Genomic DNA, 16,620 nt, shown 5'->3' on the forward strand with positions numbered 1-16,620 from the left:
ACCTCTGAAGAAGAGAGATTCCCAGTAATTTCATACTGCAAACTTCGAGTTAACTCCCAGCAGTTGTAATGGATTTCTTTTGGTGCAACTGAGGTTGTGAAATGTAACCAGTATCACCATTTTGAGTTCAGGTTCTTTTGCTCTTGTCCGTGCTCGTGCTGCAACCTACTGCTCTTACCAGTATGTAAGCAAGCCTCAGGTAGGCTTAACCGATTTCCCTCTCCCATTTCACAGAGAAGCAGATGCTTTTATATTTTATTTGAGTAATGAACAATTTGCAATTAGCATCAGCACAATAAACCCCCAAAGGTACTACCAGATTTTAAGAGAGAACCAAAAGGCCACAAAACCCACATTTGTATAAATTTATATTGATATTTCCATGCGTACCTATAACGAGCATGAGCCACTGACATTAAGGCTTGCTGCTCTTTTTCCTCCTTCTCTTCCAAACGAGACTTCCAACGATTCCAAAACTTCTGCAGCACCTGAAACAAAACAACAAAGACATGAAAAAGTACAGGTATCAAGGCAGGAGAAGAATGTAAAGCAAGAAATTATTAAAAATCCAAATGGAACTGCACGCTGCAATGGTTGCCTCCTGCACTGCTTCATATACCAAACTTGTTTTATAACCTGCTATGAATTTTTCTGGTAGAAGTCACCATAAACATAGAAAAACAGAAAACTAAAATAACATATCTAAGACTGACAGTTAACTTACACAAGAGATTTACTGTGGCTATTAGTATTTAGGAACAAAGCTACAAAATTAACAAGAAAGCATTTTGTAGGTAAAGTGGAAGCCAACAGGAAAGCTCAAGAAAAACTAACGCAAGAACAAAAAAAAAAAAAGGTAAAACTCACAGTAACTTGATGCTGACGGTATGACAGATTTTTTCTCATTTGCTGAAGACGAGTGTTCATGACATTCTGCCAAAGACGCTTAAATCCAAATTTCTGTAACAACAAGAAATGTACACAACTTTCATGCAATCCAAATCAGCAAACACAGCTAAGTTTAGAACTGGCTGCTGCTTACAGACAATTTATGTTTGACGCTGCTCTTGCAATAGCAAAGATTCATGAACTTGTCAAAGCCATGCACCAATTCCCTCTCACAAACTGTCACTTCGCCAGCTAAAATAAAATTTCATTCCAATTTCCCAGGCTTTTATCGCGAGACATCCAACTCCTTATTCAGCTATCAACACGACTACCCAAGTCCATTCCCAATCTATCTTCTCCTCCAGTTCAAGGCTTGTAACTTGCTCCTTATCAAAAATAGAAGAGGTTCACTTCCCTTTTAGGTCTCCTCTGCGCAAGGTCTACAGTCCCACAATAGCTTGATTCAGGGATAAGAATGGTAAATAGCATATGAGAGCATCCTGCCTTAAAGCGCTCTTATAGTCACTGATGTTTTCAATCTATGATCCAAACAGGTTTATTGCCATTCTTTTGATAATTGGTATTGATCCACACTTGAAAATAATCTGTCTGAAAAAGCTGGAGCCTTGCTTGTGCCCACCTTTCAGACAGCCTTCAAGGACTTCTGTTTGATTTTGAGGGGTCTGAGGTTTTCTTTTGGAAGGGGTGTGTGTCTTGGGTTTTCTGGGGGCTGAGGAGTGGGGTGTTGGGTTTTTTTATTTTTTTGAAAAAGAGTAACTTAATTGCCCACATATGCAACAAGCTGTCTCTGGACTCATGTGAAAATAAATATATATGCATTACTAGAGAGGGAAAAAAAAATACCAGGGAAAATGAAAGGGGAAAATGCAACCTCATGGTGAAATGGCCAGGGAACACGGTAGCCCAATACCATCGAGATTAATCTGGTAGTTCACCAGTTTCCCCATTCGGATTCAACTGGCAGATTCCAGCACAGGTGGAATTTAGAAACTTGATGCTCAATCCAAACTCACCACAGCAGAAAATGATGCATCCCCCACTTCATACCCACACCCCACTGTTACTATGAGGCACACTGCCAGTCAGAAGTATTTGAATGCTCTCCACAGCCTCTTCCACCTGATGTGTAATAGTGCTCTTACCAACAGATGATACTTGTAGTGTTTTTCAGCCAGCTCACACCGTTGAGTCTCTTCCACACACAGCACAACATCTATCAATGAGTTAAAGTATCTTTTGCGCAGAAACATCCCTCCCGATATATGAACAACTTGGTCCCACAGAGGGGCACTAGATCTCCATCTAAATTTGCTTCAATATTTGAATTTCCAGCACTGTTACCTGCACAAGCCTTGATTACATTTAAGTTTTTAGATTTTGCTGGCTTATCACAACATTTCTGATTCGCTGCTAAATAAGGAATTCCTTCCCAACCTTAAATTATCTTCTGCAGGCTCTTAGCTGTCAACAGGCTAGCATATGTAATTGCAACAGCTTTATTAATCGTTAGTATGGCCTTACATAGGCCTTTCTAACGATAAGATGTTTGTTGTCACCCACACCACTGCACAACGTTCCTGCTTATTAATCAGGTCTTTCCCCTGCAGGAACACTTCTAACCTGTCCCTGCCAGGGACTAAACACAGACTGGATACAATGCTTCCAGTGTGCAAAGACTCTCCGTAAGGCAATCCTCGCTGCTAGCTTTTCCATGTCCTTTTGGTGCGCACGCATTCTTTTCCTGCATTCCCATGACAGCCGCCAATCAGAGAAATACTGCCAGACTATCCTGCTTCGGTAATGCTCTTGGGCCAGCGCTAGGAAACAAACACACAAATTACTCACAATTTGTTCTGTTCTGGGCTCATTTATATCAGATGAGGCCATGACATTTAAGCCACTGGATGTGAAGTGACAGAAACTTTAACACTGAAAAATGGTAGTAGGAATTCACAGTAATGCTCAGCTATGGACTATATTCTTCCTACTGATCACAAAGGCAGTTTTAAAGCAGTAACATACTGTACAGACTTAAAGGGAAGTTAAGACACTGTGTCACTCGTTCAACATACGCAAGCTTGCTAACATTTCAGCATATTCCTATTACCGGTTCCCAGATATCCAAGATGGATTCTTTTCCACTACCACCGATCAACAGGCAATTCACACAAATGTCTGAACTCATTCTAGTAACTCCAAGGGAAGAAACAAAAGAACTCATGTAATAATCTTCACCATCCTGTGAGTTGTGATTTGTCTGACTATGAAGAAAATCCACACACAGACTGACTGATAATAGTCCTGAATACATTCTTCTCACAGATACCTCAGTCAGAATATAATATGCAACATGCAAGTTTTCATTGATGGAACTATATTTTCTTTTGAATCATACGGAAGGCAGGTAATCTTCCCTTAGCTAGCCAGGCTTGTAACAGTGTACAGGCCAAGTTGCATCTCTTCATATGTGAGCAAGGAGAAACATTGCAGCATCTCCTAGAATAGAAATTTTAAAAAATCACTGTGCCCTAAGGGGTTGAGCCCTGTTGTCCCATTTTCACTCACCATTCTGAAGTTTCTTTGCTCTGTGGAAGTTTAAGTATCCCAGCCATGCTTCCATGCATCTCTTCAGTTCACAGTGCTGACTGTGAGTTACTGCCCTAGTCTCCTTCTGCTTGTCACGCTGGCTGTATAAATACAGCTCTCGCCACTGCAACCAAGCCTGACAGAACAAATGATGAGGGAGGTCAGTAAAGAGGAAAAAAAACAGACAAGATTAGGGAAACAGGACAAAGAAGAGAACAGGAAGAACACACAGGCAATAAGAAATTCCACATGAGATCTGAAAGTGAAAGCCATGAGCAAAGAGGTTCCTCCTCACAAGGGGGAAAAAATACCAACTGACAAAACCAAGCAAATGCCAAAGGAATGTCAGCATAGGAAAGGTGAAAGACAAATAATGCTGATATCAAATGTCCTTTTTCCTTTTTTTTTGATACTTTCGCACTTTTTCCATTACAAGGCCAAAATAATACTTTTTGAACAAGAAGCCTTCTTTCAGACAGAGTATCTTCATACAAAAAAGAATCACATCTTGAGATGATTAAGAATTCCCAAATCACAAGTTACCTCATTGGTAGAACACTGGCCTCAAACAGGCAGTGTTGCCATCTTACAGCACAAGCTAAATTAAATGCCATCACCTGTTTTAACAAAATGGACAAAAAGCTACAGTTCCACTGAATGTTTTCACTTCAGCTAAGATGAACAATTTACCAAAGGAGCTGACAACCTCTCAACAATATGAAATGCTGGATTGTAGTTTCTTACCCCAAAATGGAGTTAAACACACTCACAGAAATTCATTAGGACATAAGAAATGTTGTCTTACAAAGAGGCACGGTGCTATCAAACAGCTGACCAGCGCTATCTTGTCTCCTAACAGGACAGTGGATTGGTCCTCTGTGGAGTTCAGCATTCTAGAGAGCTGGATACAACTACCCTTCATGCCCTGCTCAAAATACCACAGCTGCAAACTCACACACCTGTTTTCTTTTACCTCTTTTTTACCTGTGGTGAGTTTCTCTGGCAGAGAGCACTCTGTTACTTTCACTATCATCAGGCATTCTATAAGACAGTAATAATTCCTTTGGACAGTCTGCTTCCTAGCAAAAGTTAAGACATGGATCCAGTTTGCTTTGCCTAGATTTCTTGTAAATGTTTCCTGTAAAACAATTGTTTTGACCTTTTCCATAGAATCACAGAATATGTCAAGTTGGAAGGCACCCCTGAGAGATCAGATTCCCTGCTTGTCACAGGACTACTTAAAACTAAATTATATGACTAACAGCGTTGTGCAGACAGTCCTTGAACTCTGACAGGCTTGGTGCCGTGACCACTTCCATGGGGTGCCTGTTCCAGTGATCAACCACCCTCTCAGCAGTGAAGAACCTTTTCCTGATGTCCAACCTGATCTTCCCCCGATGTAGCTTCATTCCATTTTCTCATGTCCTAATACATTCTTCCATCCTAAATACTGCAATTTGTGAAGCAAATGAGCGTAAGACCTATTTTTTATTAATCTGCCACCTTAGTCACATGTGCATGTAACTTAAACATTAGAAATATTAGTAGCTGAAGCTCCTGGGACTTACTCGAAATTGCAGGCTCTGGGCCCAATGCTGCAGAGCCAAAATATTCATTTTATGCCCAGTGCATTTCTGGTAGTGCCGTCTTCTCCACACTGCCCACGATATGCTGCCAAAACAATGTTACAGACATGTTCAAACACAGTTTCTGTAGTCTGATGGCCTAAGAAAACACCTTCCTCTCACTGGAAAAAGATATTAAAAACAATCTTTTAAGCTCACGTCTATGGGCATACCAGAGGAATTCAGACACACATACACATGTCAGAAAGGAAAAATAAAAAAAAAGAACATGGGACAAAGATAACAGAATGCCGGTAAAAACCATGGGCTTAGGGTCAGTGCCTCTCTGCCTGTTTCCACTCCATTCTTACCGCAAACAGCTTCTTTCCCTGAATGCCAGCGCCACAGACTGCATCCCATGTTTTGTCCTTTGAACACCAACATAGACCAGCCAGTGTTGCCAGGTCCTGAGCAACTTTTGCTTCTTTGCTGTGCACAACAAAAAAAATTACAGCATCTTAACTTCACGCAAGAACCTGGCATTTTTTAACCACTCAGTACCACCACCTGTCCCCCACCTCCAGTCCCCTCAACCCGCAGTGACACCTCGTGGGAAACCCTGAAACAACAGCCGCCACAGCTGCAGCCGCGACCATCCACCCCGGCTGAGGGTGTCACACTGACAAGAATCTGAAACGCTGACAGCATCATGCCACTTGTTCAGACTAGCGTGAATTATCAGACAATGGCATTGCTTTGTCTTCAGTGCTTACAGGGTATATCACTCTGTAACAGTATCCAGCGTAACCACCTTATTGGGTAAGAATTACAGGATTTTCTTTCATTCCGTTTAAAAACCCAAAAAGTTCATGAGGTTCAGCAGCAGCTTTTCAAGAGTTATTCTCTATTAAAAGCAGAGAAATCAACCAGAAACAAGTCAAGTTTATTTAGCAGGCTGGTCATGCAGCTAAAAGCAGAAGTGGTGTCACAAATTCCAGTTTACCACTTTATGCAGTGCACTGCACTTTCTCCTCACAACAGTCTGGCTTGTCAGAACTGACACTATTGAAGCAAAGTTATTAGAAAAAACATCATCAATTTTATGCTGCTCCACACTTCCACTAAAATAAAAACTTTTTTTTTTTAAACACAAATTTCCTTGTGAACTGGTGAATCAAGTATTCTGGCCTCACTCAGTAAGAAAGGAAACCTAGACAGCCTATCCATTTGTTTCCAAAGGTGCCAGTCTATGTAATATTCTGAGGCTACGTTCATATAAAAAAAAAGAGAGTTAACTTATTTTGCAAATCATCACAGAACAAAACCACGCTATCATCTTTAAAAGAGGGGTCATCCTCCCCTTCTGGGAAACATACTCCCTGAAACCAAAGGAAGTTGCAACCAATACAGGCAACTTCATCAGGAGGACAAATCCATTGCAGAACAAAAATTAAGACAATATACACAACAAGACAAAGTACACTTTCGAAAGCTTGGGCTTCTTTTCAGTTGCAAGACACAAGATGGAAGGAATAGTGAATACAAATAAAATATGTGCAGTTAATACCACAATAAATCATTATCTCATTTTAGTAGCCATAGTTGGTAAAGAATTTCAATAACATATTCTATCAAAAAAAAAATAATTTGATATTGTGATAAAGTAAAAAAAACCCGAAACAAATCAACCAACACATCAAACAAACCACCACCCCCAACCAAACCACCCCTTCAAAAACAAACACCACAATCCAGAGCAGATGGAGAGGCCCTTAAGCTTATTCACTGGCATCCCTAAATAACTATATAGCTACACAGTAGTGCATCAAACGGAAAACCCCTGCCAGCTTTAGACAGACAACCATCTGTACCTAAAAGCATGACACTTCTGTAGGGTGGGGGAGAGGTCAACGTGCAAATATGTACAAAGGACAGAGATTCTGGGCAAGTATTTCCCATGGAAACTCCCATCTCAATATATGCCCAAATAAAAGTAGTTACTTCACTTACCATGAGACTCTGCAACACAGTATTTGCTCCTCTTTCCTTGTTGCCGGCACACATAGGCTCTCCAAGCCTTGAATATCAAATTATACAGTAAATGCCTGAAAAATTAAGAAAGGTGCCATTCAGTAAAATAGCTACCAAGGCCTAGAGGTAAGATTCTTTCAAGTTCAGTTCCACTCTAAAGATATGTTGGATAAGAAATTTTTTACTTTATCCTAAGACAACAGCAAGCAAATATTAAAAAAAAGGGGAAGAAAAATATGAAAATAAGCGATGAAGACATTGCTCTTGGCCTAGAGGTCCTGTTGATATTACTTGCTTACTGGTATTAAGAACTCCTTCAGAACCTAAAGAAAATTTCTCATACTTCTATATACGCACAATAATAGGAAGTAATTTCACAAACCTGTAATGGCTGTCTGCCCTGAGGCTGAGCTTCCTTTCCCTGCAAACAGTCCACCACTCCTTCCACTCTCCAAAAGTTTTTTGAAGAATCTTCTGGTCATACAAGCATCTAAACAGTCAAAAGATTTGGACATGGGAGACTTCATACAGGTTTCCAGGTTGACCACAAATCAGTTTTAATGAAGATTATGCTACCGCTTTTCCAGTCTTGTCTGATTAGCCTAACAGCATCTAATTGCATTTAAAAACCACTAACCAACTATGATGCTTTATTCCAAGACTCTGTGAAGTATGACAAGAAGCAATCACCTTACTGACTATAAACACTTCACATAATGTCAAGGAAGGAAAGACAGATGTTGTTAACAGACTTGCCAAATCCCAAAGTGACAGCTGACTTTAAACCTATGAATAACTCGCATCTTTCATCCTCAGTTCTGTTTTACTCAAACAGCACAGCTGATAATGATACATGTATTTTCCTTGCTAATTTTTTCTTTGTTATTTTAACAGAAAATGTTTTCTGTATAGAAAAATTACAAAAGCTACTTCAGATTTTATAATGCTTTGATATTTCCATTGTGTTCTTAGAAACAGCATGCTGATTTGAAGTCATCCCAAATTTAAAATCTTCCCAAAGAACACTTAAATAGGCTTAAGAACTCCTTCAGCTAGTTGTACATCATCTACACTAATAACAAAGCTGTTCATCTGCTCATGTACCTTCTCCAGCCAATGGATGCTAAGCCATGCACAAAATAGATTCACAAATCACGTATGACCTTCAAATTCTTTAACCTCAGTAGAACAGTCTCTGCTTTTATACTCATATTTAATTATCACATACCTGACCAGGTAATAAGTGATGCCACTTTTCAACTGAATTGTGAAGAACTAAAATTTCAAATATAGGAAGGTCTACATGAGGGAATTGGGCTTTTGATCTCCTAATTAAAAAGAATGGTCATAATCTATTATTTCAAGCAAATAACTTTTTTTTTCATTTTAAAATATTCTCTCAAACATTTTTCCATGTGTTCAAGATTACCTGGGTAGCAGCCTAAGAACCAGAAACATCAGCTAGAGTACGAATACTTTCAAAAAATTTCTCATCTCTTTGTGTTTGTGAAGGACAGAAGGAAAATAGAAGGACCCATGAAAAAAAAAGCACACAAGCCCAGATGCACAACCTTTAATCACAACTATCCCACTAGCTTAATGAAATTGGTCACGTCTAATAACAACAGGATTAGGCCCAGAATCCCTAGAGGTCCCTCAGTGAAACATATGAATCCTCTCACAAGTGGCAATTCATAGCTACCTACCCCAAGCCAAGTTGCTAAGTCATTCCAAGCACTCACGCAGAAAAGGAAAAAAAAAAAAAGAAAAAAGAAATGAACTATACGTTTTTTTTCTGAATTTGGTGCATTAACAGAACATTGCAAATAAAAGCTACGGAGAACTGGGGACTCTTAAATCTAAAAAGGCAATTAATTATTATGTTCCTTCCTGAACGTATTTCCATTCATGCTCCTAAAAAAAATAAAATAATCATTGTCCTGAATTTACACACAGCCAAAGTAATACAAATTCAGTATATGGGACGGCAAGAACAGTAAGGTTCACATGACAACTTCCATTTACCAACTAAGGCAGACAGTCAGAATATATTTGATACAGTACAATGAAACTGGATAACCACAGTCCTGATCTTATTCTGACTGTAAAAAAGCAGGTCTTCCCACTGGGAACTGCTTCAGTTCCCATGGGTGTGGTCAAACAAAAACCAACATGCAAATTAAAGCAAAACAAGAGAAGGGTATCTAAGTTGGTTTCTCAGTAGCTAACAGAACACTGACAATAGAAACTAATTACCTGCCACAGGTATTTCGAAGTCAGACAGATACAAAGCATATATAGATAAATGTTAAGAACCACAGCGCAAACAGTAAAATAAACTGATTTTCAAGATATACATATATATAAATTCGACAAATTGTTAAATTTAAAGCAGGTATCACAATCATACCCCATCATTTATATTCACATACAGCTCAACTTCAAGGCAACCACAATGCTCATGAATTTAGTGAAAGTTTAACCACGATTATTAAAAACAAACAAAAAGCAGAAGCAAGAAAGGTATTCTAAGGAAACCTTCAAGTAATCTCAAAAGACATCCAAACATTTTCTTGGCTACCAGCACTCTTTTAGCCCAACGATACAGCACTAAATCATACTAAAAAAAAAAAACCAAACCAACAAAAACCCAAACCCCACAACGCACAATACCCCCCCCCCCTCGATTTCTGTCATTTTATCTACCTCGCTCTGGAAGGGAGAACTTGTCCAAATGTCTTTTTTGCCCACAGATAGAAGAATTTCCTTGCTAGATATCTGGAATATAAGGAAAGGTTAGTTGCCTTTGTATTCTTCCTCTGTTAATCCCCAGGCAGCAGTAAAAATAGGAACATCTATGCTAGTGTAATGAAACTACAGGTCTGGTTTTCAGAGATCAATGCATATAAGAAATATTTGCACCATGAAAGTAGCACCTTTAAGAGGACTATTCAGCAAGCATAAATAGAGGCTCAAGCATCACTGCAAGACTTGAACTGCAAACCAAGGCAGCTAAAATGTCTTCCAGGCAGCCCACTAATTGTGATATGATACCAATGAGCAGGCTGGTGATTAACTGGGGAGCCTTTTTGTGATTTCGAAGCAGTAACATCACTCCCCCTGAAGTCAACCAGCTGAGTCAGACTTGCTTCCAAACTACTTGAGCCAATTTAATGTTTACCCTGGCTGAAACCAGCAGATCTTCCTTCTGCTTACCTCCCTCCACAGCAACTCTGCTTTTCAGCAAGCTTTTCCTAGTACCAGTTCAACTCAGATTGTGATACAACCACCTTTCCCCCCCCCCTTTTTTTTTCTAAAGGATTTAAGAGTTAATTGCCACACAGAAGGCCCCACTAAGCACCAAAGACATCATAAGGTAATTAAAACACATTTGAACAGGGCCTCCATCTTCCAGCAAGTCTGAGTTGCTAGATCAGCTCCCCTTGTTCAACAAATATTAAGCTTTTAATCTCTGAACAATTATCATCCCATCTTTCTCAAGATTCCCTTCAACAAACACAAGTTAAGAAACACAAGAGGAGGGCAAGACTAAATCATTATACCCGGAAGCCCCCACCAAAACACACTGTGAAATAGCCATTCTTTAATTCTACATTAGAAAATCAAAGATGTAGGAAATCTGACTGTGCCAATGCATGTCTTCAAGTTACCCTAAGACATCTTCAGAACTGTCTGGCATACCTGTGAATAAAAACCTTTGTCTTAGACTGCACTTGCACTACTAAAACCAGATTTCTTTCAGTCTGATCCCCCTACTCCATCCAGTGAAAACTGTTCGGTACTTATCACCTGATTTGGAATTCTTTTAACCTTTTTCTTTGATGCCAGGTGTACCCAACTTGATCCAGATTCTCATGACCTCTGTCCTGAAATTGATGTCTGTCAGGCTGGGGAGCAAGACATTGCCCACTTGCTTCCACTGGATGCCTAAGTAGTTGTTGGATTTCATGCACCTTCAGAGATTTTGAACTTAAAAGGAAAGAAGAAATTTTTTGTGTAAAACTACATGAACTGCAAAGAAGTGGCATTACTTCAATAAATTCATCTATAACAAAGGTATACATTCACATACAGAAGTTAACAGGTACAAAATGTTAACACACGTTTATTGACTCTTTATCAGGCATTTTTCACTACCTGGAATTCTAAAATTGTTTCCCCAAGACAAGCATGAAGACACATTTCAGTGCAATCACGTCAAAGGCAATTCCCTTCTCCTCTGAAGTTGAAATGAAAAAGCACTAAAACACATTTGTGCGTCCCCTCGCGTGTGTGTCCATACAGTGTGCCTTTACGGAAAGGATTTAAATGTGGGTTTCTATCTTTTATTCTCCAACATATCAAGGTATTCTGTCTACTGCTGAAAAATTCTCTTGAGGACCAGGGAACTGAAGCAAGAATTTCCCATTTTAACATGAAATGCACTTACATACACAGTTCTTTTACAAAGAACTCTTTCCTAGTTTTAGTCATATTTTAAATAAATGTGTTTCTTAAAAAAACCCTAAAAATCTTTTCCTGATTTTACATACTCATCATTAAAAAGTAAAATTATTTTTCCATCATAGTTTACTTTCACATGTAGATACAATCTGAAAAATAACAAGTATGCTCTTATGAATTTTGGGTATTTTGTCTCAGTAGTTTTCTGAAAACAAGAATGATGAAAAAAAAATACCTAACCAGATAAAACTAGCTGAACCAGTTGTATTAAAGCATCTTTCCCAAAACAAATACTGCCACCAACCTGAAAATTTGCACATTAGAACCACAAATACATTCTTGAACGCCATAACGGGCAACAGAAGAGGATAGTCTGAAGTCTCACCCTAATAATCACCTGAACAGAGCTAGGGAAAACACGGCTGCAGCCAGAAAAAAAATGTTGGTTCCACAAAGTTAATGGAACAATCCATACCATTAGTTTCAGGAGTACAGCTACATAACTGCTCACAGAACTAACACCAATCGTTGGGGGGGGGCAACCCAACAAAACCAAAACCCACCCACAAAAAAAATCTTTTAGGAAGAAATACTGTATTTTTTGCTTGTTCTAGTAAGTTGCAAGGAGCTAAAACAAAGCTGATGAAACAAGACCTATATTCTGTGTGTGAAAGAAATTCTTGTTCTGTAAAATATTATTTGAATTTTTTCTGAAAGAGGTGGGCCCCATCAAGCAGACAAAATAATTCTGTTCACATCAAGATGTACACTGAAGGTAACTGGATGCACTTTTGAAGGAGTTTCAGGCACTTTTAAATTTATGCAAAAAAGCTTTCAGCATGAGTTCCCATACATGTCTATTAGGGCCAATTCCTTTTAAAACCATCTAATCTGCTCCAAAGGTAAACCTGGTCTGACCATATCCAGTGACAACATAAGGCAAAGTAGTGAAAAAATCAAGCTTGGCTAGAACATGTAAAAGTTTTGTAGTAAAGTCTAAAGCATGTGAATACTTCATGATTTTCCAACATATGTAATTTTTAACAGATTATTCCCAAATTCAAAACACTGGATGTGCTCCACATATTTAGTGATGACAGCCCACATCCACAAAAATTCATGGCAAGTAACCATGAAAAATAAGAGTCAAAGAAGGATCATTTCTCCCTTAGTGAAGTCAGGAAATAGAAGCATGGGAAGAGTAAGAGACTAACACCATGCAATAAATCTGTGGTGGGGCCAACAACTATATCCAAATATCTTACATATCAGTCTAATACCTGAAGTTCAAGAACATCTTTTTTATACTTGAATGTTATTGTTACAGATTTATTAATGTTTAGAATTAATTAACTTTATTTGATTTTCATTTTAATAGAAATATAGAGAAATAAGAAATATATTTTAATGAAACTAGTAGTTGCACAACAAAAGCTGCTATGAAATCCTCTGTACAGCCCTGTACCAAGGCCAAGAACTGAGCGCAACCGAATGAAACAACTTGTAGTTACCTGCCAAGAAATCGTGAACTTTAATAATTGATATAAAGAAATTGTATGGAATAGGGATAACTTAAGTGTAAATATATTTACTCAAAGAATGTAGGTATAGTAATTAGGTCATGTAACCATAGTTTGAAAGAAATAATGAAATAACTAATGAAAGAAGGAGTCTTTCTCTAACTTTCTCTAACAAGGGGCCTGTTTATAAGTTATCTAGAGGGAGCGACTAAAAGAAACAAGCAGAAGAAATAGATGGTCGACAAGGACATAAATTAGCTCAGACCGGTAAGAACACTGCAAACTTGCAAGACCATCACATACCAGCCAAAAGGTGAAAAGTACACCATGAGGAAGACCTACGGCCTTCCTCCCAAAGACCCCTGCCCACAATTCTTGGAAGAATTTGCACAAAGGACTGATAAGCAAATTAACATACAAAGTGAGAGTATGTCAATGATTTTCAGGGAATACTATGTTTATGCATGAATACTTAATGAATATGTATGAATAACTTATATATGAGGTGTATGATTTTGAAGCTTGGTGTGCATTGATCATGAGAGGACTCACTCACGCACACGGCCGTCAATAAAGAAGTGTCTGCTTATCTACATCACATTGGTGTTGGTAAGTTTTTCATTCCGAGATTTCGGTAACATTATGATAATGTAAAACCCCATAAAGTTGTATTTCCTGATGGTTTTAGGGGTAGGGGTGGGGTGTGTGTTTGTTGGGATTTTTTGTTTTCTTTTTAAGAGGAGTACTTCCCTAAAATAATGTTCTGTAATGTTGTTTCCTTAATAATATTCCATAGAGACTGATAAGCCCTCATATAAGAACAACTAAACTTTATTCTGCCTCACAGAATGCCCAAGATATCATGATTTAAAAAAAACCAAATTGCAGCTGAGGTCTTTAACAAGGTAGCATTTACTATTGCTTACCTGCTTCTGGATTTCTCCATTTTGCTATAGTTCCAAGTCTGCAGCGAACACACGGACTCTCTGCACTGCAATGTTGTATACTAGCTTTATACTAGCTTTGGACAATGCATAAATTGGTTCCTGTTATTTGTGATGAATCCATCAAATGGATCTATGCTAAACGCAGTCTGTGTCTTGATAAACAATCACAGGAACTCCACTCAGTCGACCTGCATACAAACAGCATAATGTAATTCTAGATATTTAATGTGAAAAGCACCTGTCTGCACATGACCTTGCTGACCTGGATGATACCGGGCTATTACCTATTGGTAATAAAGTCATAACTGTTTGAATCCTAAGGTGGTAACTATGCCTACCTAAATAAAGCTGTGCTAGAAAGATGCCATAAAAAGGAGATTAGCCTAAGTTCCCCTATTTAGAAATAAATTAATAATCAAGATTGACAAAATTGGTACCTATCAAACTGACTCCTTTTCACCTTTTTTAACTACTAAGCTTCTCCCCCTTCATAAGCACAAGGAAATAAAGCAAGCAATGAATTCCAGCGGTATCTTCTGTATGCACAGAACCTCCCACCTGCCAAAGGTCTCAGGGAGAGGAAGACTCGGGGAAAGCACCTGGAATTACGAGCTGAAGTCTCCTCACAAGCGTGAGATCCAAACCGGACACTCCTGTAAGCAAGGTTTAAAGTGTAAAAACCAAAAAAACCAAGCCAAACTAAACGTACTGAAGTCTGAGTTTCCCTGCACGTAATGCCTTTCAGCAGAGAATTACAATCTGAACACTCATTGTGCTTATAGACAAACGCTGCGGAGCCACAGGTTGGTGCTCTGAGGCCCTGCCCTACGGCCTGGGGGCCAGGGCCGCCTCGCCGCCTCACAACGCGGGGTCCGGCCGCCCCGCTGAGGGCGGGAGGGCCCCGCCGCCTCCCGCCCGGCCCGGCCCGGCTGGGCCCCGGCAGACCGCCCGGGGCACCGGCCCTCGGGGCGACCCCACAGCGCCTGACCGGAGCCGGGGGACAGCAGCAAGACCCCCGGAACTCTGCCCGCCCCACCCCAGACGACGCCACCCCCGCAGCGGAGCCCGCTCGCCGCCCGCCCGCCAAGCCCCGCCCACCGCCACCAGGAGGGCCAGGCGCGCTGCCCGCCCCCCTCGGCGTCGCCGCCACAGCGTCCCCCTGCGGCTCGGAGGGCTGCGGCGCGGCGGGAGCGCTGCCCGGGCCGCCGGTAAGGGCCGGCGGGGGCTACGCGGAGCCCCTGCCTGCGGGCTGCCCGCCCGCCGGGACAGATGGGTACCGGCTTCAGGCACAAACGGCCGTCCCGGGCCGCGGGAACGGGGCTGCCTGTGCTCTGGTGCTGAACCGCGTGCGGGGGCAGAGCAACGAGCGCTTTGCCATTGCTGGGCCATCCGGCTCTGCCGCTGCCAGTACCCCGGGACCGGCGTCCGGGAAAACCATGCGCCTTTAGGAACCAACAAAACTACTTCAGCTCGCAATAGCGATGCGTGCGGAAGCTACTGCGAGACACACCGCTATGCCGGACCTTTCAGAGACAGTGCCCACAGCACCTGGCAAGGCCACTGGCTGCTACCGAGTCCTACTGTGTACCTGTCTGAAAAGCCAACCTGCCAGGAGAAACCTCCCAACAGCGACAGTGCTGTCCCACTTATAACACAGCACTTTGTAATTTAAGAAAGGGGAGAAACGTTTTTTTCTGTTTCCTTCTACAGGTAACTAGTTTTTAATGCAGGCAGAGGCTCACTGGAGGGCACGGCAGGACCACTGCACCCCTGCTCCCAGCAGTGCTACCCCCAGGCCGCCACGGCCTCGGCGGGGACTTTGAGGTGGCAGGGTGATGGGCACGGTAGGCGAACGCAGCCAGTCGCCCCGCTCTTTAAACAAATGCCTTAAACTGATTTCGAAACCGATGTCTGCTCCTTAAATTTATCAGGTGCCTCGGAGCAAGCGGTTCCACTGGCCACGGTACCGTGCGTCCCGCCAACTTCCATTTTGACACCAGACTGATAAACGGGCGTTTCAAATCACACCAGCCCGAGGGGGCAGCCTGCGAGGGGCACCGGCGCCTCACGCTGGGTGCCCGCTGGCACCTCAGCACGGCTGGCGGCAGCGGAGGCCCCGCCGGACCCCCCGCCGCGGGGCCAGGCCGCACAGGCGGCGACACCCGGGCCTCCCCTCAGCCGGGGAACGGCACCAGGCGGCAGGAGCCCGGCGGGCGCCCCAAGGGCGCTGTCAGCCGCCCGCCATCACCGCCAGGCCCGGCCTGAAGCGCTGAGGGGGCCGCGCTCGCCCCGCCGCTTCCCGCCCTTCTCCCCGCCCGGCCCCGCCGCCCCCCGGTGCCCCGCCGCCGGCACATGGCGCGCACCGCGTCCCGGCGGCCGCCTCCCCCGCAGGGCTGCCCGCCCAGAATGCCTGCGGGGCCCTCGGGGCACCCCGGCTTGCCCTCACCCACCGCGTCGCTCGCAGCGTGAGGCGACGGTCCGGCGGGCCCGCCCGCCACCGGGGACACACGGCCCTGGGAGGGGGGAGCGCGGCCCCGGCGCCGCTCCCGGTCAGGCGCCGCGCGGGGGAGCCCCGGTGCGCGCGCCCGCCGCCGCGCC

General features: G+C 42.3%; 1 protein-coding gene across 7 annotated transcripts in view; it reads right to left on the reverse strand.

The window, feature by feature from the left end:
* Positions 1–16,602, reverse strand: part of SFI1 (SFI1 centrin binding protein) — a 31,964-nt gene extending 15,362 nt beyond the window's left edge. Inside the window, exons 1-14 of one of the 7 annotated variants that reach the window (XM_080391654.1) lie at positions 16,473–16,602; positions 14,622–14,675; positions 14,002–14,210; positions 10,902–11,081; positions 9,798–9,869; positions 7,474–7,581; positions 7,071–7,165; positions 5,432–5,549; positions 5,064–5,166; positions 3,475–3,631; positions 2,565–2,726; positions 2,052–2,122; positions 868–960; positions 391–488 (exon numbers count right to left, since the gene is read on the reverse strand). In XM_080391654.1, coding sequence (XP_080247780.1) covers positions 391–488; positions 868–960; positions 2,052–2,122; positions 2,565–2,726; positions 3,475–3,631; positions 5,064–5,166; positions 5,432–5,549; positions 7,071–7,165; positions 7,474–7,581; positions 9,798–9,869; positions 10,902–11,081; positions 14,002–14,021 — 1,277 coding nt within the window. In that variant the 5' untranslated portion in view covers positions 14,022–14,210; positions 14,622–14,675; positions 16,473–16,602. Of the gene's footprint in view, positions 1–390; positions 489–867; positions 961–2,051; positions 2,123–2,564; positions 2,727–3,474; positions 3,632–5,063; positions 5,167–5,431; positions 5,550–7,070; positions 7,166–7,473; positions 7,582–9,797; positions 9,870–10,901; positions 11,082–14,001; positions 14,211–14,580; positions 16,447–16,472 lie in introns of those variants that run through there. The other 6 variants (XM_080391655.1, XR_013928804.1, XM_080391656.1 and 3 more) reach the window with 6 other exon arrangements.
* Between the last annotated feature and the right edge of the window lie 18 nt (positions 16,603–16,620).

The sequence above is a fragment of the Falco punctatus genome, assembly GCF_963210335.1.
Source record: "Falco punctatus genome assembly, chromosome: 1".
Taxonomy (NCBI): domain Eukaryota; kingdom Metazoa; phylum Chordata; class Aves; order Falconiformes; family Falconidae; genus Falco; species Falco punctatus.